General features: G+C 42.4%; 1 protein-coding gene across 1 annotated transcript in view; it reads right to left on the reverse strand.

Annotated features, from left to right (window-relative positions):
- The window catches only part of GAB2 (GRB2 associated binding protein 2), a 192864-nt gene that overhangs the window by 14112 nt on the left and 156167 nt on the right, over positions 1 to 22585 (reverse strand). The window contains exon 3 of the mRNA XM_041730373.1: positions 12909 to 13152. Within this exon, the coding sequence (XP_041586307.1) occupies positions 12909 to 13152 (244 nt within the window). The remainder of the gene's footprint in view (positions 1 to 12908; positions 13153 to 22585) is intronic.

Consider the following 22585-nt stretch of genomic DNA (forward strand, 5'->3'; position numbering starts at 1 on the left):
AGAGCTGTCGGGGCCTGGGTCCAGCACTTCCACCCGGCCCTGCGCCCCTAGGGGGCAGGGAACCCTTCCAGTGCCCTGGCACGGTGTCGTGCCCTGTGTGGAGGGGCGTGGGCTGCTGCTTCAAGAATGAGCTGAAAGGAGTTACACAAGGGAAACCATTGCCAAAAGCCATGCACTCAGACAGACAGATGGCAGTAGAACTGGCTCGGCTCAAAGCCGTTGCTACGGTGTGCCCCCTCTTTAGCAGTGATCCCGAGTGGAATTCTGACACTCGTGAGTTCTGTGGCCTTTACCATTTCCGTGTCCACCTTTACCGAGGTCTATGTCACCATGGTGTCCTGAGCCGCTTTCCTGAGACGAATACCTGAAAGGGGTGGATCCTGAGAGAGAGAGGCTTCTCTTGCAGGCTGGGGTTGGCCAGAGGCCTCATAAAAGCAGCACGGGACTGTGCTGGGCGCACCACACACAAGGTCATTTTGAATCCCCTTTGTGGTTCTGAGAGACAGGTATGACCCTCACACATCACACGAGAAAAACAGCAAATGGACGAGCTGAGCTGTGCGGGGAGATGCTGCACAGTGAGCAGGGGAGCTCCTTGGAGGACGCGGAGGCGGCGAGTGAGAGAAGGCGCTCCCTCCAGCCAGCAGCCCCTGCCTCTCGTTCCCACGCCAGGGAACGCCAGCTGGTGGGGGCGCCAGCACATCACCTCTTGCTGGCACTCCCATCTTCACCCGGACCAGAAACCTCTCCCTTATCTTCTAGCAGCAATGTCCACAATAGCCAAACTGTGGAAGGAGCCTCGGTGCCCATTGACAGATGAATGGATAAGAAGATGTGGTCTATGTATAGAATGGGCTATCACTCAGCCATCAGAAAGGACGAATACGCATTTGCTTCAACGTGGATGGAACTGGAGGGTGTTATGCTGAGTGAAGTAAGTCAGCCGGAGAAGGACAAACATATGGTTTCAAACCATATGTGGAATATAAGGAATAGTGAAAGGTATAAGGAAAAGGAGGGGAACTGAGTGGGAAAAATTAGGAAGACAAACAATGAGAGATACCTAACTCTGGGAAACAAACAAAGGGTAGCAGAAGGGAAGGTGGGCAGGAGGGTTGGGGTAACTGGGTGACAGGCACTGAGGAGGGCACTTGACGGGATGAACTCTGGGTGTTATACTACATGTTGGCAAACTTAAATAAAAACAAATGTAAATAAAATTAAATTAAAGGAATGCTTTCCTAGTTTTCCTCATCACTTTATTTGGCAATAGCTCTTTGGCATTTTTCCATATAGTTTAATGTACCACATGACACCACATTTCACTCTTTTCCACCCTACTCCTAGTACCTTCATGATGAAGAGCCCAGTTTGATTTTAATGGATCTGTTCCTATTTAAAGAAAGCGAATACACAAATGGTTGTAAGTAAATTAACCACCATTTAGCTCTGTAACTGTCACTGGCAATCTTAAGAGGTCATGTGGACCATCCTTCTGCATTTAACCCATTCCACAGGGATCCTTCCAGTGAGGGAAGAAAATGCAGAAAATACTGTCTCCTAATCTCTAAGAGGTGAGGTGATCTTTGCATCTCAAGGCCTTCTGGCTGCAAGTTTGAGCTTGCCTTCTCGTTGTGGTTTTGGAGCAAAGTTATATATATGAAATGAGTGAAACTAGAAGTTGTAATATTCTCTGTCTCTGGTCAATCAAAGCTACTGGGTGAATGAGTTGCTAAGACCTCTTACAAATGACTAATCAAAGGTAAGTTCTCTTTTGCCATTTCTGATTTTACTTTCTACCCACCATCTTTCTGCAGAGTATCGCTGCAGGGTCAGTGATGCACTGAGTCTGGAATCTCATCACTTGACACTTCACTTCCCCTGCCCCCCACCCTTCCCCAGAATTACGGCTTTTGGAGGCATGTGACTCACCACAATGTATCACCTGTTGCAGGTTTAACAGCCTCCTTGAAATAGGAAGACAGAGAAGGTCTGGAATCTGAAATGAGGCCCTAAAAGCTGGAGGGCAAAAATAAATCCAGGGAAGCTAACTGGTCCCCAAAGACAAAAAGGACTTTGCTCATCTTGACGGTGTCAGTTCAAAACTCCTTCCTTGGCAATAGTTACTACTTTGAGGAGTTACTTATTTTTGCTCAGTGGAAAAGCCAGATTTTGAGAACTGTAGTCATTTTAGCCAGAATGCATATCCAGTACTTGAAGGAAGAACAGTGGCTGCAACTACAGTAAAAAATAAATAATTCCTAGTTTAATCTCTGAAGTGCTTAATTTATTGTACAATATGAGAGGTTCCCCCAAAAATGAAAAAAGGAATAGATAAAAGATTGATTATTATTAGCCTCAGTAAATACTCTTTCATGATAGTAATCCAAACAGACATCTTTATGTCTATGCTAGGCAGAGATGATGGTTCTCTCTCCCAAGTCCTCACTCAGAAGTAATTCTATGAGGGGCACCTGGCTGGCTCAGTCAGTGGAGCATGTGGCTCTTGATCTTGGGATTGTGCGTTTGAGCCCCATGTTGGGTGTGATTACTTAAAAATTAAAAAAAAAAAAAAAGAAAGAAAGAAAGAAAAAAGGTTCTTGGATGTCTCAGTCAGTTAAGCATCAGCCTTTGGCTCAGGTTGTGATCTCAGGGTCCTGGGATCCAGCCTGCATACAGCTCCCTGCTCAGTAGGGAGTCTGCTTCTCCCTCTCCCTTTCCCCTTGCTTGTGCTTTCTCTAAAATCAATCAATCAATCAATCAATCAATCAATCAATCTTTTTTTTTTTAAAGATGTAGCTCTATGAGATTATTTCAAAGATCTCATGAGGTAACTAACATGATAGTGTTTTGTAAACTGTAAAGCATTATTCCTTTTTTCCAGAGCACCTATGTAACGTGAATGTCAGAAGCAGTATGGCCACACTATTTGTCAACATTTGGCATTGTCAGTCTTTTTTATTTTACCCATTCTGGTGGAGATGAAGCAAAACTCAGAGGTTTTAATTTACATTTCCCTGCTGATTTGACATCCTTGCATTTGCCATTTCTGTATCTTTTCTTGGTGAAATGTCTATTCAAATCTTCTGCCCATTAAAAAAAAATTGGGGATCCCTGGGTGGTGCAGCGGTTTGGTGCCTGCCTTTGGCTCAGGGCGCGATCCTGGAGACCTGGGATCGAATCCCATATCGGGCTCCCGGTGCATGGAGCCTGCTTCTCCCTCTGCCTATGTCTCTGCCTCTCTCTCTCTGTGTGTGTGACTATCATTAAAAAAAAAAATTGGGTTGTTTGTCTTAAGTTATAATAGTGCTTTATATTTTCTAGAAATAAATCCTTTGTCAGATATATTTGTTTTGAGTATTTTCTCATATTTTGTGACTTGGCATTTTGTTTTCTTAATGGGGCTTTTTGAAGAACAAAAGTTTTTTTTTAAGAACAAAAGTTTTAATTTTGTTCAGCACTTTATCAATTTATTTTCCTTTATGATTCCTTTGTATCCTATGATAAAAATCTTTGCTTACCCGAAGATCACAAAGATGTTTTCTAGACATTTCATAGAATCAGATTTAGGTCTCTAAACACATTTAATTTTGAGTAGTGTGGTAACAATAAAGTTTTTTTTTTTTTTTCTTAATTCCTATATGGATATCCAGCTGTTCCAGCACCATTTGTTGAAAAGCCTTTCAGTCCCTATTGGCACCTTTGTCAACACATGCATGTGTGTGTGCACACACACATACCTCATTATTCTGTTCTAGTGAGCTCTGTATGTTTACCTTTTCATCAATACAACATGGTCTTGAAGAAGAAAGACAAAGAAAGACAAAGTTTGGTTGTTTGCAAGTCTTGAAATCAGGTAGTATAAATCCTGCAACTTCATCATGTTCTTTAAAAAAATCATTTTGGTTATTCTAAGTTGTTTGGAGTGGCATATCAACTTTAGAGTTAGCTTCTCAATTTCTATGAGAATTTCTATGAAAAAGCTTAGCTGGGATTTTTATTTGGACTGCACTGGAGCTATAGATCAATTTGGGAAGATCTGCCATTTTAATAATATTGGGTCTTCCAATTCATAACTATAGCATATCACTCTCCATATTTAAGTCTTTAGTTTCCCTCAGAAGTGTTTGATAGTGATTTCGGTGATGAGGTCTTGTGTATCTTTTTTTATTCCTAAGCACTCCATGTTTTTTTGGCATCATTATATGGAGAATTTTTTTAAAGTCCATTTTCCAAATGTTTGCTGCTAGTATGTAAAAATTAATTTGTATATAATAATCCTTTATCCTGTGACCTTGCTAAATTCACTTCTTCATTATAATAGTTGTTTTCTAGATTCTTTAACATTTTTATATAAACAATCAAGTTACCTGCAAGTAGAGACAGTGTTATGTCTTCCCTTCTCATCTTTGTGCCTCTTACATTTTTTGTCTCTTTATTGGACAGGCTATAACCCCTGTACAATGTTTTTTTTTTTTAAGATTTTATTTATTTATTCGAGAGAGAAAGGCAGAGGGAGAAGCAGGCCCCATGCAGGGAAGCGCAATGTGGGACTTATACCCGGACCCGGGATCACACCCTGAGCCAAAGACAGATACTCAACCACTGAGCCAGCCAGGCATCCCCTCTGTACAATGTTGAGCAGAAGTGAGAGCAGGTATTCTGTCCTTGTCATTAGTATTATGAGAATATGTTTAATATTTCTCTGTTAGGTATAATATTAGCTGTAGGTTATCCTTAGCAGTCTGCTATTAATTTGAAGGAGTTCTCCTCTATTTACAGTTTGCTAAGAAAATTTTTATGAAGAAGCATTGAGTTTTGATAAATGCTTTTTCTGCACCTACTAATGTGATGATTACATTGTTTTTCTCCTTATTTTCTCTCCTTTTTTAAAAAGAGAGGTGGGGGATAGAAGAGAGAGGGATAGAGAGAGAAGGGGGGAGAAGGAGAAAGGGAGGGAGGAGGGGCAGAAGGAGAGGGAAAGAGAGAGGGAGAGAGAGAATGTAAACCAGGCTCTATGCCCAATGCAGAGCCTAACTCGGGGCTCGATCTCACAATCCTGAGATCATGACCTGAGTGGAAATCAAGAGTAAGACACTTGACACTTAGCTGATTGAGCCACCCAGGCATTATGATCTCCTTATGATCTTGATGTGATTAATTACACTGGTTGGTTTCTTAATGTAAAACCAATCTTGCATTCCTAGGATGAACACTACTTTATCATGAACTATTATCCCTAATGATGTATATACACACATACATTCCCTACTATATTTAAATACATATTAGGGAACACATATACATATTAAATATATATTTTTAAGTTGGATTTGATTACTAATTTTTTTTTAAAAGAAAAGATTTCTGCATCTATATCCACAGGGAATATTACCTTCTGATTTTCTTTCCTGTAATCTTTGTCAGGTTTTGGTAGTAGGGTTATTTTGTGTCAAAAAATGAGTTGCACCTTAAAAAAAATGAGTTGCAAAAGGATCCCCTCTTATGTTTTCTGAAAGAATTTGGGTAATATTTGTGTTACCCTGTTTGATAGAATTTACCAATAAAACCACTTAGGCCTGGTTTTGTAGATTTACCCAAGAGAAATGAAGCAAATGTCTACACTTGTTAGTGACTATTTATGTACAAATGTATCTAATTTGTAATAGCTAAAACTAAATCCAAGTGCCCAAGAATGGATCAGTAAATTGTGATATAAAGGTACAATGAATTACTACTCAGCAATAAAAAGGAACAACTAATGATACATGTAACAACATGGATGAATCCCAAAAGCATCGTGTTGAGTGAAAGAAATAAGGAAAATAGTAAATACTATATGATTCCACTCAAGCAAAATTCTAGAAAATGATAACTAATGTAGTGATAGAAATATTGTCAGTGGTCCCTGAGGAATGAGGTAGAAGAAAGTATGGATTACCAAGGGGCATGAGGAAACTTGATGTATATTCACATTGTACTTCAAATACCTCTCAAAAATTATTATTATTTTTAAAAGATTTTATTTATTTATTCATGAGACACACAGAGGGGGGGGGGGTGCAGAGACACAGGCACAGGGAGAAGCAGGCTCCATGCAGAAGCCTGACGTGGGACTTGATCCCGGGACCCCAGAATTACGTCTTGGGCCAAAGGCAGGCGCCAAACCACTGAGCCACCCAGGGATCCCCTCAAAAATTATTTTTTAAAAAAGGTAAGTAAAATTGTGGGGTAGGTGAAAAGGGGGAGGATTCTAGAACTGAAAAATCAATTAAAAAATTATCCAAAATGAGCACAGAGAGGAAATCAGATTTTTAAAAAATGAATAGTATCATTGATACTACAGTATCAGTGATGTATGGGTCAGTATCAAGTGGTCTAATGTGAGGAATAGAAGGAAAGCAGAGATAGAATGGGGCAGAAAAAAAAACTTGAAAAAATATTGGTAGAAATTTTGCTGTACTAGATCAAAAAGAACAACAAATAGAATCAGAAAGCAAATAAAAACATCTCAAGGGATGTTTTATGAAACAATCATAGTCAAATTGCTAAAAAAACAAAGAAAAAAAAAGTCATCAAACAGACAGAAGCCCAAAGAGCCAAATAATCTTGCAAACAAAGATCAAAGTGAGAGGCCTCGTACTTCCTGATTTCAAAACATATTATTACAAAGCTATGGTTATTAAAAATGTGGTACTGGCGCAAAGATAGACATCTACACCAATAGAATAGAATACAGAGCCCAGAAATAACCTTCACGTATATGATCTAGTGATTTTCAGCACAGGTGCTCAGACCATTCAATGGGAAAAAGGACAATATTTTCAACAAATGGTGCTGGGAGAATTAGATATCCATATGCACAAAAATGGAAGTTAGAGCTTTACCTGACACCATATATAAAAAATTAACAAAAAGACCTCAGAGCTAAAACTATAAACTCTGAGAAGAAAACACTGGAGAAAAAGCTTCCAGACATTGGATTTGACAATGATTTTTTTAAAATACATGACACCAAAAGCACAGGGAACAAAATTAAAAATAGATAAATTGAACTGCACCAAAGGACACAATCAGCAGAATGAAAGGCAATCTACAGAATGGGGGAAAGATCTGTAAATCATATTTGGCAAGGTGTTAACATCCAGAATATAAAAAGAACTTCTACAACCTAACAGCAACAACAACAATAACAAACCAACCAGATTAAAAAAAAAATGGGCAGAGACCTACATAGACATTTCTCTAAAGATATACAAATAGCCAACAAACACATGAAAAGATGCTGAACATCACTAATCATTATAGAAATATAAATAAAACCATAGTGAGGAGTGCCTGGGTAGCTCAGTTGGTTAAGCATTAAACTCTTGATTTCAGCTCAGGTCATGATCTCAGGGTTGCGAGATCAAGCCCTGCATTGGGCTCTGCACTGGGCATGGAACCTGCTTTGGATTCTCTCTCTCTCCTTCTGCCCCTCCCCCTCTAAAACAGACAAACAAACAAACAAACAAACCCAAACCAAACAAACTCGAAGCTCACTCCCCCCATTCTAAACCATAGTGAGATACTACCTCACAGCCATTAGGATGGTCTACTAAAAAATTACAAATATTGGCAAAGATGTGGAGAAACTGTAACCCTTGTGCACGGTTGTAAAATGGTGCAGCCATAATGAAAAAACAGTATGGGAGTTTCTCAAAAGATTGAAAACAGGATTACCAGAGTATCCAGCAATTCTACTTCTGGATATATACCCTAAAGAATTGAAAGCTGAGTCCTGGAAGAGTACTTGTACATCCAGGTTCACGGCAGCATTAACCACAACAGCCAAAAGGTGGAAGCAACCAAGGTGTCTACTGATGGATGAAATAAACATATGTGGCATAAATAGCCAATGAAATATTATTCAGCCATAAAAAGGAAGGAAATTCTGACATGTGTTTTAACATGGATGAACCTTAAAGACATTATCCTAAGTGCAAAAACCCACTCGCGAAAAGACAAGTACTATATGATTGCATTTATGTGAGTTACCTGGAGAAGTCAAATTCATACAGACAGTAGAAAGGGGGGTGTTGGGAAGCAGGGGAAAGGTGAAATGGAGAATTTTTAACTTGGGGAGAGTTTCAGTTTTGTAAGATGAGAAGAGTTCTGGAGATTGGTTGCATAACAATGTGGAAGTACTTACCACTTACTGACCTGGACACTTAAAAATAAACTAAGATGATGAATTTTACGTTATGTGTATTTCACCACAATTTTTATATAAAGGAGGAAAAAACCCCATTAGGAGAAAGATACATTACATATAGGATTCTAACAATAAAAATAACAGCTGACCTTCCAATGAAGGGCAAAAGACTATAGAATTACATTCTTTAAAATGCCAAAAGAAAATAAAACCATCATTCCAGAATTTTATATTCAGCAAAATATCTCTCAGAAATGAAGGTGAGGGGCTCCTGGGTGGCACAGGTGGTTAAGTGGCTGACTGGTTTGGGCTCAGGTCAGGATCTCGGGGTTGTGAGACTGAGCTCTGCACTGGGTTCTGCACTCAGTGGGGAGTCCACTTGAGATTCTCTCTCCCTCTCCCTTTGCCTCTCCGCTCCACACATGAGCACACTCTCTCTCAAATAAATCTTTTTTTTAACAAGGAAGGTGAAATACAGATATTTCCAGATAAATGAAAACTGGGAAAACCTGTCACAAGGGGACTCTTATGGTAAGAAATGATAAACTAGGCTCTTCAGGTTGAAGAGAAAACCAGCTGAAAACCACACTAGACAACATTTAATATTTGCTTTCAACACTCACATACTTTAACGAATGTGGGAGGGAAAATTATGCAGATATTTACTATTTCTGCTGCTCTTCCTTCATTCCTGAAGATTTTAGTTTTTTTCTGGTATTATTTTGCTTCAGCCAGAAGACCTTCCTTATCATTTCTTTAAATCAGATCTCTTGGAAATTCTTTTCTTTCATCTGACAATCTCTTGATTTTGTTTTCATTCCTAAAGGATAATTTTTCAGGATATTAATTTTTTCAGGATATTAATTTGTGGGTTCATAGTTTTTCTTTTCTCTCCATTAATTTTTATGGAATATTGTTATAATACAGGCTTTTAAATTTGTCTGATAATTCCAACAATCTAGGTTATGTTGGGGTTGGCATCTGTGCTTTCCCTTCAGAACTGGTTACATTTTGCTGGTTCTCTGTATGCTGAGAAATTTTGGATTATATCTTTAGTGTTATGATATTATGTTGTGTAGATGCTGGGTTCTGTTATAATCTTCTGGAGAACACTGAGGTTTTTGTTTTGCAGGCAATCACTGTGGTTATTAGATTCAAGCTGCAAGTTCCGTCTCTCCTTTGGTCTGTGGTGGTGTGGATCTCTGTGTAGTTCACAAAGCCTGTGTTCTGCTGGTTTGGTCCATCCTACCCATGTGCGGCTCACAGTAGGCCTGAGACTTATGTGGTTTCATACCCAGAATTAGGAAATCTCTTCTCCAGCAATCTTCTCTCTGGGTATTCCATTCCTTTCCAGTCTCTAAAGGGCTCCTCTTTCAAGGTTCCTCTACTAAGAAAGATGGGGTTTCTACCACAGTTCCAGCTGTCTGCCCCAATGTGCAGCTGTGTGAATAGGTCCACCCTTGGGGTAATTCCATGAGATAAAGATTCACCTCTATGTAGCTGCTATCTCCAAGTTTTGCTCCCCTTTATTTTTTTTATTTCTTAAAATATTTTATTTATTCATTCATGACACAGAGTGCACGTGAGAGAGGCAGAAACACATGCAGAGGGAGAAGCAGGCTCCATGCAGGGAGCCCAATGTGGGACTTGATCCCGGGTCTCCAGGATCACAACCTGGGCTGAAGGCGGCGCTAAACCGCTGAGCCACCCGGGCTGCCCTGTTTCCCTTTATAATTTGCCTCATTTTATTTTTATAGAATCAGACTGATTACAGGGTAATTGTATTTTGTCCACAATTTTTACTTGTGGTCAGTGAGAGAGGTAGCCTGTAATGCTTCTGCCATCATACCGTGACTGGCACTCCCCAGTTATTCTTTAGTTTCTATCTCTCTCCTAAATTTCACCATCTCTTCAGTATGTCCAGCCCCACCTCTTAACATCACAAATTAAAGCAATTAGCAATTAGACACCTAATGCCTTTGTACGCTGTTAACTCTTTTTTTTTTTTTGAGAGAGAGAGAATGCAACACAAACAGGGAAGGGGCAGAGGCAGAGGGAGAGGGAATCCTAAGCAGACCCCACACCCAGAGTAGAGCCTGACTCGGGGCTCAATCTGATGACACTGAGATCATGACTTGAGCTGAAATCAAGAGTTGGATGCTCAACCAACTGAGCCATCCAGGTGCCCCCACTGCTAGTTCCTTTTAAGAGTTACATCTCTTTCAACTTCTGCCTGCTTTTTGGCTGCTCTTCAGTGCCTTCAAACAGTTGTTTTTTTATAATATGTCCAGAGTTTTTAATTGTTACAGTATGTTTAGTATCATGCAAACTATTCCATTACTTCCAGAAATTATATGGTGTTTCTTGACCAAAGAAAGCTTCCTTCCCACCCTCCATTACTTGGGAATTCTGTTAATGTTGTTTGAACTTATTTTTTTCCAAAAAATCTCCGAGATCCTGTTCATCACTGTCTTGCTCCCACACCCATGCAAGTAAACGCAAAGACACAGAGAAAAGCACAGCTTTCTCAGGACCACACAATAAAGCTGCTTTCCCAACTGCAAATAAGCTTTGTCTCCCCTTTTAGGTTTTCTCTCTATAATACAGATTTGTTTGGATATTTTTTTTATGTACCTACTATATGCCTTTGGTACTATCTTCAAAGTGCAGTAATATATTGATATAAATATCCATACTATGAAGCAGAAGCTCCAAATGCTGTGGGAGAGAGAATAAAAATTTGTTGTAGGCATTCAGAGAAGTGGCAGATTTCAGCTAGGAAAATTAACCAAGGTTTTATGGTGGCGGGGGAGAGGGGTGGAGAGAGTGGGCCCAAAGTGTTAATTCAAGCAGAGGTATTTACATATCTGCTCTCTGTTGCTCTTGCAGCATCATGGCAGTGGAAGTGGTGATAGTTGTTAGTATTACGTTAAGCCTTCTTCTTAAGGTGTGATCTACAGACAAGCTGCACTGGCATCCTCTGGCATTTAGCAGAAAGGCAGGATCTCAGGACCCACGGCAGGCCTACTGGATCAGAATCCGCCTTTTAACCAGATCCCCAGGTATTTCATATGCACTTAAAGTCGAGAGGCATTAACAGAAAGTATGCTTTCAAGAGAACAGTGATTTTAAGACTTCACCTTCTCTACTCTCAGACAACAACATGCGTAGTAGTAGAGGGGGATGGGGCACAAGAACAAATGGTCATATGTACTGAGGATGTGCCGCTGGGTCTATTTGTTCTGTCGCTTTATGCTCATCAGTAAGCCTCAGAATTAGTTCTTTCCATTCTGCAGATAAGGAAACGGAAACTCAAGTATGTTCGATAAGTGGCACAAGATCACAAAGAAAGTGGCGGAAGCTAAATTTGGACCCATATACGACCAACCCCAAAGCCTGTAATATGTTTTCAGTACAGAACACTGCCTGTCTCTGTGCGTGATTCAGGAGCATTGGTACTATTTACAGCGCTGCCACTAACTAGTTTAGTGATGTCGCCTCACTCATCCTACCTTTGTTTTAGAGCTCAGCAGTTCATGTCTAAGTTGATGGAGTTTAGACTAGTAAAAGTTCACAAATGAAACCTGCTACTTCTGGGAAAATTAAGACAGAGTGCTGGAATCCCTGTTGTGTGATGGTAAATGACTTGGACACTCAGAAGCAGGGTAGCATAGTGTGGAATACAGGACCAGAACCGAGCAGACCTGGGGTCTAGTCCTGCCTCTGTCACTTTCGCTGTGAGCTTCATTTTCTTTATCTATGAGATGGAGAGAAATTATCTATATTGGCTATCTCTCAGTACATTTGACTGGTTAGATAAGATTATGCTTGAAAACGTTCTATGATGTGATACAGCAATACAGTCAGTGATCTAATTGCCTTAGTTTTTATAACACAAATTAGGTATTTCTAAATTAATTAAGAAACATGATTTGTAGTCTGCTGGCCATGGTAACAACTAGGAAATAGCTCTGGCAAAGCCTATCACCTCTGTGCTTTTGTTTCCCCAAATGATGGGAATAAAAGGTAATAAAAATATGTGCAAGCTCCACACCTGTGAGAGAGCTAGTGGTGTTAGAAATACAAAGACTGTTATTCTAGAGCAGGGAGTCCTTGCTCTAGAACTTTCGGTGGTGATGACAGGTTTCCTTATTTGTGCTGTCTGCTATGGGAGCCACTAGTCACATGTGACTACTAAGCACTTGAAAGGTGGCCAGTGCAACTGAGGATCTTAATTTTAAGATTTATCTTATTTGAATCCATTCGAATTTAAATAGCCACATGTGGATAGTTAATTCCCATACAGAACAGTGCAGCTCTAGAGCAAAAGTGAAGAATTGGTTCAAGCATTTAAGACTTTATAGCTATATTCTTATTGCCAAAAATTGATGTGTTTTTTCCAAATCTGAAACCTTAGCCCCTAATGCCTTTTTTTCACCCAGATTAAACAAAACATTTTTATAGTATGATTTTTGATAACAGGAGGTTTCTCCGGAATCTAATTATCACTGTAGAGCAACATAGCTGATACCAATAAAATGTGAAGGTTACCGGGGTGAAAGAATGATGCTTTGTTACTAAATATATCTGTTTGCCTGAGAAGATAAAATATTTTACTTCTTTGTCTTTACAATTAAAAACATTTGGGCTGAAAGTTACTCCTAGGTCCTGTGAGTGGGCGTCGGACCCAGCACTGCTCAGGGCAGTCTCCTACCTTGCGTTCTCCGCTCTCCGGCTTATGCACTGGTGCAAGTAGAGATACTCCTGAGGCGCACTGGTGGACAAGGCGGGCTGCATGTGGTTCGACACTGGGGGTTCAAAGGTGAACAAGGTTGGGTGGCTGGAGTGTGATGGGGCTGAGGACTTCCGTTCCCGGAGAAGGTGCTGACTGGAGCTGCTGAGCTCTGCTGGAGAGGAGCGGGGGCCGTGACTGGCCGAGGAGAGGTTTCTCAGGGAGTCTGTGAAACAAAAGAAGGAGCTCTGTGACTGGAAATGGAAAGAGAGGTGTCGTCACCCCAAAGTAGGCTGTCAGAGGAAGAAGAGATATTAAGAGCCAAGGCAACGGTCCAGCAGCAGCCTTCTCTCCCCCGCACACACCTGCTCCTCCTCTGCCTCCCGGAGAGGAGGGCTGTGGCCTCCTGCTGGAAAAGGAGATGCCCTGTCCCTCTGTGCTGCTCCTGGAGTCGCCTGGAGGCCACTCCTTGTCACAACCTTGATGGTGTTTGCCCAGCTCCCAGGGGGTGTGGCTGCCTACAGCTCCGGAGTGTGCCTCTAGCCCTCAGGCGAGGCCAGCCCTTGGAGCAGTAAGTGCTACTGCCTTCCTCTTCTTTGGAGGCTCCAGCTGTCATCAGCTCCATCAAAACTAAGGCTGGCTTTGCTAAATGAGCTTTGCTTCCTGAAAACCATTAAGCCAGACCCTAGACTGTGCCTTGCTGTATTAATGATAAAAGCACAAATGTATTTGGAGCAGACTGTCTTGTAAGACTGGTCCCAGCTCCTCCTGGCTGCCCTTCCAAGTCTTCTTCAGGACAATGATGTTCCCCATTCTTCAACTCTTGTGCCCACACTCTGTGTTGATTGGTCTTTTTTTTTTTTTTTCTTTCTCTTAACTCTCATCTTAAACTCCCCTCTGTTGTGCTAGAAAAGCAGCAAGGTATTAAAGACAGATCACAGCTGACAGTGCCACCCCCACCCCACCCCAAGCCAAAGATTACTCATTTGGCTGGTTCTCTAAGCTTAGTCCAAGTTCCTGAGCCTAACATACAAGGCCTTTTACAGTCTGACCTACTTCCTGCCTCTCTCCTCCCGGACCCGAGGCATTCGGAAGCTTCATCAATCCCCAGGCACACCAGCCCCTTTTACAGCTCTGTCTTACGGCCTCTGCTGTTCCTTCCGCCTGGATTTCACTTCTACTCTACTGGCACTCATATGCAGACTTTAAGACCCTACACAGATACCATATTCTCTCTGAAACCTTCCTGGACACGGCCCTTTTTCTGGCTGCCAAACAGCACTTGGCCCATGCTTTGTTAGATCCACTGTCTCTGTGCCTCCTTACCCAGCCCATGAGTTTCGGAGATAGTGACCGGTGCCCTAACACCTACAGTCCCAGGATTTACTCAATAAAGGCCAGGGACACAAAGTTTTTAGTCCGTATTTGTAGAACAAGTAAAAATGTTCATTCAGCATATAATAATTCCACAGTGAAATTTCATGTTCAAACGAAATAAAGGGCTAAAGATCTAACTTCTGGCGATGTGACAGCTAGTGGGGTATGATGTTGCAGTGGTGGCATGGTGGCTTGCTGGGGCTATTCGAATCTTTTCGGAGGAGACACACTCCTGTTCCTACTTCCTGTTATCTGACCTATTTTAGGGCCCTTCTCATGGCCCTAAACAGGGTCACCCGCTCATTAGTGCTCCATTGCATTAATTACTCTCTGGTCTTCTCTGATGCTAGCAGAACAACTTCTGCCAGTGTACAACAGAAAAAGCCCCAGGCCTCTGGGGAAAAACTGTTCCATCGACAGCTGTATTGACCTCCAAAATGAATTCCCATTACAGGTCTTGTAGTGAACTGGATGTTTGTTAACAGAATCAATGGCTTCATTACTCCATTAGATTTGCAAGATGAACTCTCTAATGGCAGAGGGGGAAGGTTTATGCTAGCGGATGGAGTAGCCATGGCGCCAGGGATGAACACAGCTGCTGCCAGAGAAGACACAGGGAAGGTGCAAAGAAAAAGCCTCTGGAGCAATTCCACCTTCCCCATGGTCTTTTTGGACTCCTCCCTCTCTGCCACCCCTTCAGTGGGGGCGTTTTTCAGGGTTCCACTCCAGACCCTCCTATAGCTTCACTTAACTCATGAGACTCCCCCGGGGTAATCTTCTCCAGCTGGTGATAACAACTCTCAAAAATCAATCTTTAGCCCAGTTCTCTATCCTGGGCTCTTGTCCTATAGGCCTCTGCCTGCTGGGCATCACCATTCAGACGTCCCACATGTAGGTCAAGCTCAGGGATCCTCCTCCTATGCTCTCCCACTCCATGAAGTACATCAACACCACCATCCGATTGGTCCTGAGCCAGAAACCTAGGCATTATCTGTGACTCTTCTCTTTCTCAACAACCATGTCATGTCGTTATGTCACTGCTCTGCCTCAGATTCTTCAGTGGCTCCCTGTTATCCTCAGGATGGCCTACAAAGCTCTCTCTTTTTAAAACTGTTTTCCTGTTTATTTCTTCAACCTTGTTTCTGACCAGGCTTTCCTTGTGTTTCAAACAGAATTTTAGGAAGACAGTAACCTTTTTCTCTAATCACTCCATACTTCTGGCTGTAAACTCAGTGAGGGCAGAGATACTGCTTCTTCTCTAAGTCTTCTCTCTAGCATCAGACACATTGTGTTACATAACTCCAAAATATGTGTTGATTAAACAAATGAAGTACACAGCATGAAGTGTACTTCCTCAATACTGCTCACTGATTCCTCACTGCCTTCAGAACAAAGTCTAGGTTCTCCAGTCTGACAAGAAAGGCCATTCTGTCACAATCTCCTTACCCAGCTTATCACTTCATACATCCCACATGCCCCCCTAGGCTGCATGCTTTGGGCTGTGGGTCTAAGAGAGGAGTGACCTGTTCTCATGGCTGGTTCAAGCAGGGCCCTCTGCTCAGGCTATGGAGACACATCTATGACCCAGGCTGTTTCTTGCAGAGTCAGAGGAATCCCTTCAACTCTCTGAGTCTGTTTCCTTATTTATAAGCTGACATAGGGTGGTCAGGAGGATGAAATGCATAAAGGGTCGAGACAATCTGGCACACTGTTAAGTACTCAAAATGTGTTTTAGTCACTTCTGTAGTCTTGGAGCCTAAAGCAGTCTCGGCTCACTGTGTGTATTGAATATATACTAGCAGAATGAATAAAAGAGTTTTCACTAGCAGAAAACCAAATATCCTTGTTTCTTGTGGTCAAAATAAGAGGGGCTTTCAAGGTCTGCTAAGAAGATGAAGTAGGGGTTATGATGAGTTGGGTCCACTTGGAATTCCATTCTATAAATCTGAAGCCATGTCTATGAAATCAGTCAGCTCCATAATGAGCTGCAGCCTCAGAAAAATTCTTTCAGAGCTGTTTTGGGGGGTTCCTGGGTGGTGCAGCGGTTTGGCGCCTGCCTTTGGCCCAGGGCGCGATCCTGGAGACCTGGGATCGAATCCCACGTCGGGCTCCCGGTGCATGGAGCCTGCTTCTCCCTCTGCCTGTGTCTCTGCCTCTCTCTCTCTCTCTGTGACTATCATAAAATTAAAAAAAAAAAAAAAAAAAAAAAAAAAAAGCTGTTTTGGTGCTCAATCTTGCCAAAATCTCACTTCTGCTTGCTACTTTAAAAGATTTCTACTTGAATGTAGGTGATTATTCCTTAGGGTCTACACTGGATTGAAGTGTTCCTGCGAAACTCCTGTCTACATGGAACCTCAGAATGTGTCCTTGTTTGAAAACGGTCTTTGCAGATCTAATTAGTTAAAATGAAGTCCTACTGGATTAGGGTAGGTCCTAATTCACTGGTGGTGATACTTATAAGAACAGCAAACAGACAGACATTTAGGGAGAACATCATGTGATAACAGACACAGAGACTGGATAAGGAAAATGTGATGTAGCTATATAATGGAATATGATTCAGCCACATAATGAATGAAGTACAGATACATGCTACAGCATGGATGGATCTTCAAAACACTATGCTAAGTGAAAGAAGGCAGTGATAAAAGACTATTGGTTGTAATGATTTTATTTATGTGAAATGTCTAGAATTGGCATATCCAAAAAGATAGCAAGTAGACCAGTGGTTGCTCAGGGATGGGGGTGGGATGGAGTAGGAACGGGCAGTGACTGCAGATGAGTATAGGGTTTCTTTCTGAGGTAATGAAAACGTTCCAACATTCAATGGTGGTGATGGTTGCAAACCCTGTGAATATACTAAAAACCAATGACTTGTACACTTTAAATAGGTGATATATGGTAACTGAATTTAAAAAAAACATACATATACACATGCACAAACACTTCTGCAGCATTTGAAGTATTATGTGCAAGAGATTAATGGTCTAATTAAATATACCTGACCTTTAGCTTATTCTCTCTCTGAAGAGAATACCAAACACTCAGTAAATACCAAGCCCTTGCTAAAGTAGACCGAGTAAGAGACATTCTCCTTTTCCTACCTTCAGTTCCCTGCACCTCCTCCAACTCCACTGGCTCAGGCCTTTACTGCACAATCATAGCAAGGCAGTGGGAATTTCAGCAAAACAAAACAGCAAGAACTCTTTGGGGTCAAAAGACCCAATGTCTTTTGGGTTGAATGAGATACTGGTGTGAAAACAAATCTGCACACTTGCATAAAACGTGCATAGGATTTGTTTTTATTGCCTGGGTACCCCTTGAGGAAAGACAAGAATGATAAGGGACATTATGCGATGTGTGGCTGGGCTGTTTTTGGTATGTGGCCATAAGGCTGTTGTAATGATGTGTCTTGGGTCATTAGGAAGGGCGGTTATACAGCTAGAAGAAAATGGACGTTTCCAGACTTCTGGCCTGGACTTCCATCTCCAAGTCTAGACTAAAGATAATGCCAGAAAATGCTTGAGTCAAATTTGTTTTCTTTTAAACAGGGTTTTATTTTTTCCTCTTCTCCCTGGCTTTTTTTTAGGCCCTAAAAATCACTCCCCTTCCTTTCCACAATCACCCCTGGGAAGCCTGCCCAGCACACAAACACTCCGCCCACCTTCTTGCAAAATTCTAGAACAGGAAAGCTCTGAAGGATTTTAGTAGAGGGGCCCAACCCAGCCCAGCCATCAACTGGCTAGTGATAACAGGAGCAGGAAAGGGGCGGTTGGCGGGAGTTTCTGGAAAAGATGACTAGCCAAATAATGACTGGTTCCCTTATCTCAATGCCCTTTTTATCTTTATCCTTCCCCCCCTCCCCCAATCCCCACCCCAAGCCTCAGTGGGTGTCAGAACCCATGAAGTGGGAGACCCAAGCATATGCTGTAGCCCAGGCTGGACTCAAAACCTGGTTCTGCTAACTCCTCGCTTGATGGCCTTGGAGAGGTTACATAAACCTCTTTGATCCTCACCTGTTCAACAGGGAAAATACATAATTTTCTAGGGCTGCTGTGAGGTTTGAGATCATACATATAAAACATTTAGCATAGTGCCTGCTGTTCTTACTGTTCCCATTCCTTAGTATACATAGAACTACTGAGACCTTGAAATTAGCCAAGAGGTACAGAGTTGCTTTCTAAGCAACAGTAAATGCTTGGAAGGTAACTGTTGTCTCTGTTTTAGTCCCAACTATACACCCTCTATGATGGTATATGTGGAAGGAGAACAAAAAGGACAACATTAACTATAATAATCCCAGCTGCTGGTATGCCTGAATGGCTCAGTGGTTTAGCGTTGCCTTCAGCCCAGGGTGTGATCCTGGAGTCCTGGAATCAAGTTCCATGTTGGGCTCCCTGCATGGAGCCTGCTTCTCCCTCTACCTGTGTCTCTGCCTCTCTCTCTCTCATGAATAAGTAAATAAAATCTTTTTTTAAAATTTTTATTTATTTATGATAGTCACACACACACAGAGAGAGAGAGAGAGGCAGAGACATAGGCAGAGGGAGAAGCAGGCTCCATGCACCGGGAGCCCGACGTGGGATTCGATCCCGGGTCTCCAGGATCGCGCCCTGGGCCAAAGGCAGGCGCTAAACCGCTGTGCCACCCAGGGATCCCAGTAAATAAAATCTTTAAGAAAGAAATCCCAGGGCAGCCCTGGTGGCTCAGTGGTTTAGCGCCGCCTTCAGCCCAGGGCCTGATCCTGGGGACCGGGAATCGAATCCCACATCAGGCTCCCTGCATGGAACCTGCTTCTCCCTCTGCCTGTGTCTCTGCCTCTCTCTCTTTCTGTCTCTCATGAATAAATAAATAAAATCTTAAAAAAAAAAAGAAAGAGGGGATCCCTGGGTGGCGCAGCGGTTTGGTGCCTGCCTTTGGCCCAGGGCGCGATCCTGGAGACCCGGGATCGAATCCCACATCAGGCTCCCGGCGCATGGAGCCTGCTTCTCCCTCCGCCTGTGTCTCTGCCTCTCTCTTTCTCTCTGTATGACTATCATAAATAAATAAAGATTAAAAAAAAAAAAAAGAATGCTTTAAAAAAAAAAAAAAAAAGAAAGAAATCCCAGCTGCTATTTGTGAAGCACCTATTACATGCCTCTAGTCTACTCTGTGAGGCAGGTGTTATTTCCACCCTTTCCTCTTCTTTTTTGGATGAAGAAACTGAAGCTCAGAGAAGTTAATAATGAGCTCTGTGGTCACACAGCTAGAAAGTAGCAGAGTCTATCTGAAACAGATCTTACTTTTTTGAAAACCAATTCTTTTCATCCACGTAAAGAGTTCCCACAAGATCCCTATGTGGTGAATGGTATTAGCTTTATTTTTTTTTTTTAAATTTTTATTTATTTATGATAGTCACAGAGAGAGAGAGAGGGGCAGAGACACAGGCAGAGGAAGAAGCAGGCTCCATGCACCGGGAGCCCGATGTGGGATTCGATCCCGGGTCTCCAGGATCGCGCCCTGGGCCAAAGGCAGGCGCCAAACCGCTGCGCCACCCAGGGATCCCTGGTATTAGCTTTATGAGAGGCAGAGTCAAATGACAGAATGAGGGTCTAGGCCAAGCTCTGCTGTCAACTGGCTGAGTGACCTTAGGAATGCCATATCACCTTCCTGGACCTCATTTTCTCTATTCAAAAAAGGAACTTGGATGAAATTGGGGATACATATCAAAGCCATCTTTGGGAAACATAAGAGAGCTGTTCCATATAAGACCTAATGAGTCATTTACACAGGGATTTAGATAAGATCCACTGGTTTGGCTTTTAACAATCTCTGGTTCTTAATCCCAGGGCAGAGGTAGAACAGATGGGGTCAGCTGAAAAATCAGGGGTAAAGCAAGCTTGAAAAGCCAAATGAACAAACAAATTCTTCCCCAAATCATTTTTTGGATCTCAAAATTACAAATTGGAAACCACCCTTGTTCTCACTGGCTTTTCATACCATCTGTCTATGGCCAACTCCAAAAGGTACAATGTGTAACAGACAGAGCCCTGACATGGGTTCAGAAACATGGGTTCTGACACTATTCTACTACAAGGCCTTATGCCAAAGATTTAATCTCTCCATACCTCCTTTATCAAGCTGTCAAACGCCAAAGAGAACATCCACCTTACAAGATTCTTTTGAAGATCTGATGAGATGGAATATGGGTAAACAATAATTATTAAATATTCAATAAATGCTTGTTGGCTTGACACCCAAAAGTAGAATGGCAGTAAAATTCTAAGGGTTCCAATGGAGAGAAGATTATCAGTGAAAAAATACTGAACAGTGTATGACTCTATGGGGTGAGTGGTCCCTGCAAAAACCTGTCCAAGAAACAACTAGAGGGTGAAGAGTTCGAAAAACAAAAGCATGTTGACAAGGGCTGAGGGCAAGACTGGATGGAGAGCTCCAGATCATTTTAACTTGCAATCACAAGAAATTTTTTTAAAAATGGGGATGCCCTGGTGGCTCAGTGGTTGAGCATCTGCCTTCAGCCCAGGGCGTGATCCTGGAATCCCAGGATCAAGTCCTACATCGGGCTCCCTGCAGGGAGTCTGCTTCTCCCTCTGCCTGTGTCTCTGCCTTTCTCTGTGTCTCTCAGGAATAAATAAATAAAATCTTTAAAAATAAAAAAAATTAAGAATGAATAATCCTTAAAATCATCTGACACATCATAATTAGAGGAATTATTCACAAATTTAAAGCAAAACACAAAATCACTTCACTCTACATAAGAACTCATATAATATGGCAACTGGAAGGAGCTTTGGAGACTAATGGTTCATTTATCACCACTGTCCTTCCCATGCTCCCAAAGCTCTTGTTTCTGGTTGGAGAAACTGGCCCAGGAAGGTGAGGCTACTGTCCAAGGCCACACAGCAGGTCAGACCTGAATCCTAGAATAAGATTTCAGATCTCCTTGTGTTGGGGTCCTTCCACCGCACCGCGAGAAAGATATATCAGTACATATCAGTGTGAACAAAGACATAGTCTGTGTAATGTGGAGGTGGGGTGGGGAGTGGCAATCAAGTCAGGGCATCTGATCACCAGGACACTACCCAGTAGGGCCGTTATTTTGTTTCGAGTTTATTATGTTACATTTGCATGGTAAGTAAACACTCCCTGGATCAAACTACTAAAGACTAGTATAAATAATTCTCCAAGCTCAAAAATATAGTGCTTGTGTTTATAAAATCTATAAAGCAGAGGACGAAACAAGGGGAGGCAGAGACAGGCAGTAACATGAGACCCTGAGAGACCTTTAGGCACTAGGCTGCCCAAGCATCCCCCTTCCAGGGAAGGATCTGAGAAAGAACACCCTCCCTGCACCTCTCCCAGGGTGGGGGTGGGGGGCTCTGAGAGCTAAGTCAGAACATCCTGACCTTGACACAGAGGATCTTTCGGTATACTTTAGCAGAAATCGATTTTGTGAAGGGTGCAGGGGAAAGAGAGTGACTATAGCTGAGAGGCATGTCACAGTCTCTGGTCACACACCCTTACATAACCTTCTCTCTGCCCCGGGGCACCTCACTTTATTTTTTTAAAAGATTTTATTTATTTATTCATGAGAGGCAGAGAGAGAGAGAGAGAGAGAGAGAGAGAGAGAGGCAGAGACACAGGCAGAGGGAGAAGCAGGCTCCATGCAGGGAGCCCGACATGGGACTCGATCCCAGGTCTCCAGGAACCTGGGCTGAAGGCGGCGCTAAACCGCTGGGCCACCAGGGCTGCCCGGCACCTCACTTTAGAGCAAATGCCAGGCTTTACCATAAGTCTCCAGTTAGAATTATAATTATTTTTTATAGATCTTATTTATTTATTCATGAGAGAGGCAGAGACATAGGCAAAGGGAGAAGCAGGCTCCCTGTGGGGAGCATGATGCAGGACTCGATCCCAGGACCCGGGATCACAACCTGAGGCAAAGGCAGATGCTCAACCACTGAGCCATGCAGGTGCCCCTCCAGTTAGAATTAATAATGCCTTCCTCTTTTTTTTTTTTTTTTTACTTACTTATTCGAGAGAGAGAGAGAGAGAGAGAGAGAGAGAGGCAGAGACACAGGCAGAGGGAGAAGAAGGCTCCATGCAGGGAGCCTGATGTGGGACTCGATCCCAGGTCTCCAGGATCACAGCCTGGACTGAAGGCGGTGCTAAACCGCTGAGCCACCTGGGCTGCCCTCAACGCCTTCCTCTTAACCATTCACAGTACCTCATTCTGCTGCTGCTTCTATATTGGGAGTCCACAAATCTGTCCCACAGAAGTG

This window comes from Vulpes lagopus, chromosome 15, assembly GCF_018345385.1.
Source record: "Vulpes lagopus strain Blue_001 chromosome 15, ASM1834538v1, whole genome shotgun sequence".
NCBI lineage: Eukaryota > Metazoa > Chordata > Mammalia > Carnivora > Canidae > Vulpes > Vulpes lagopus.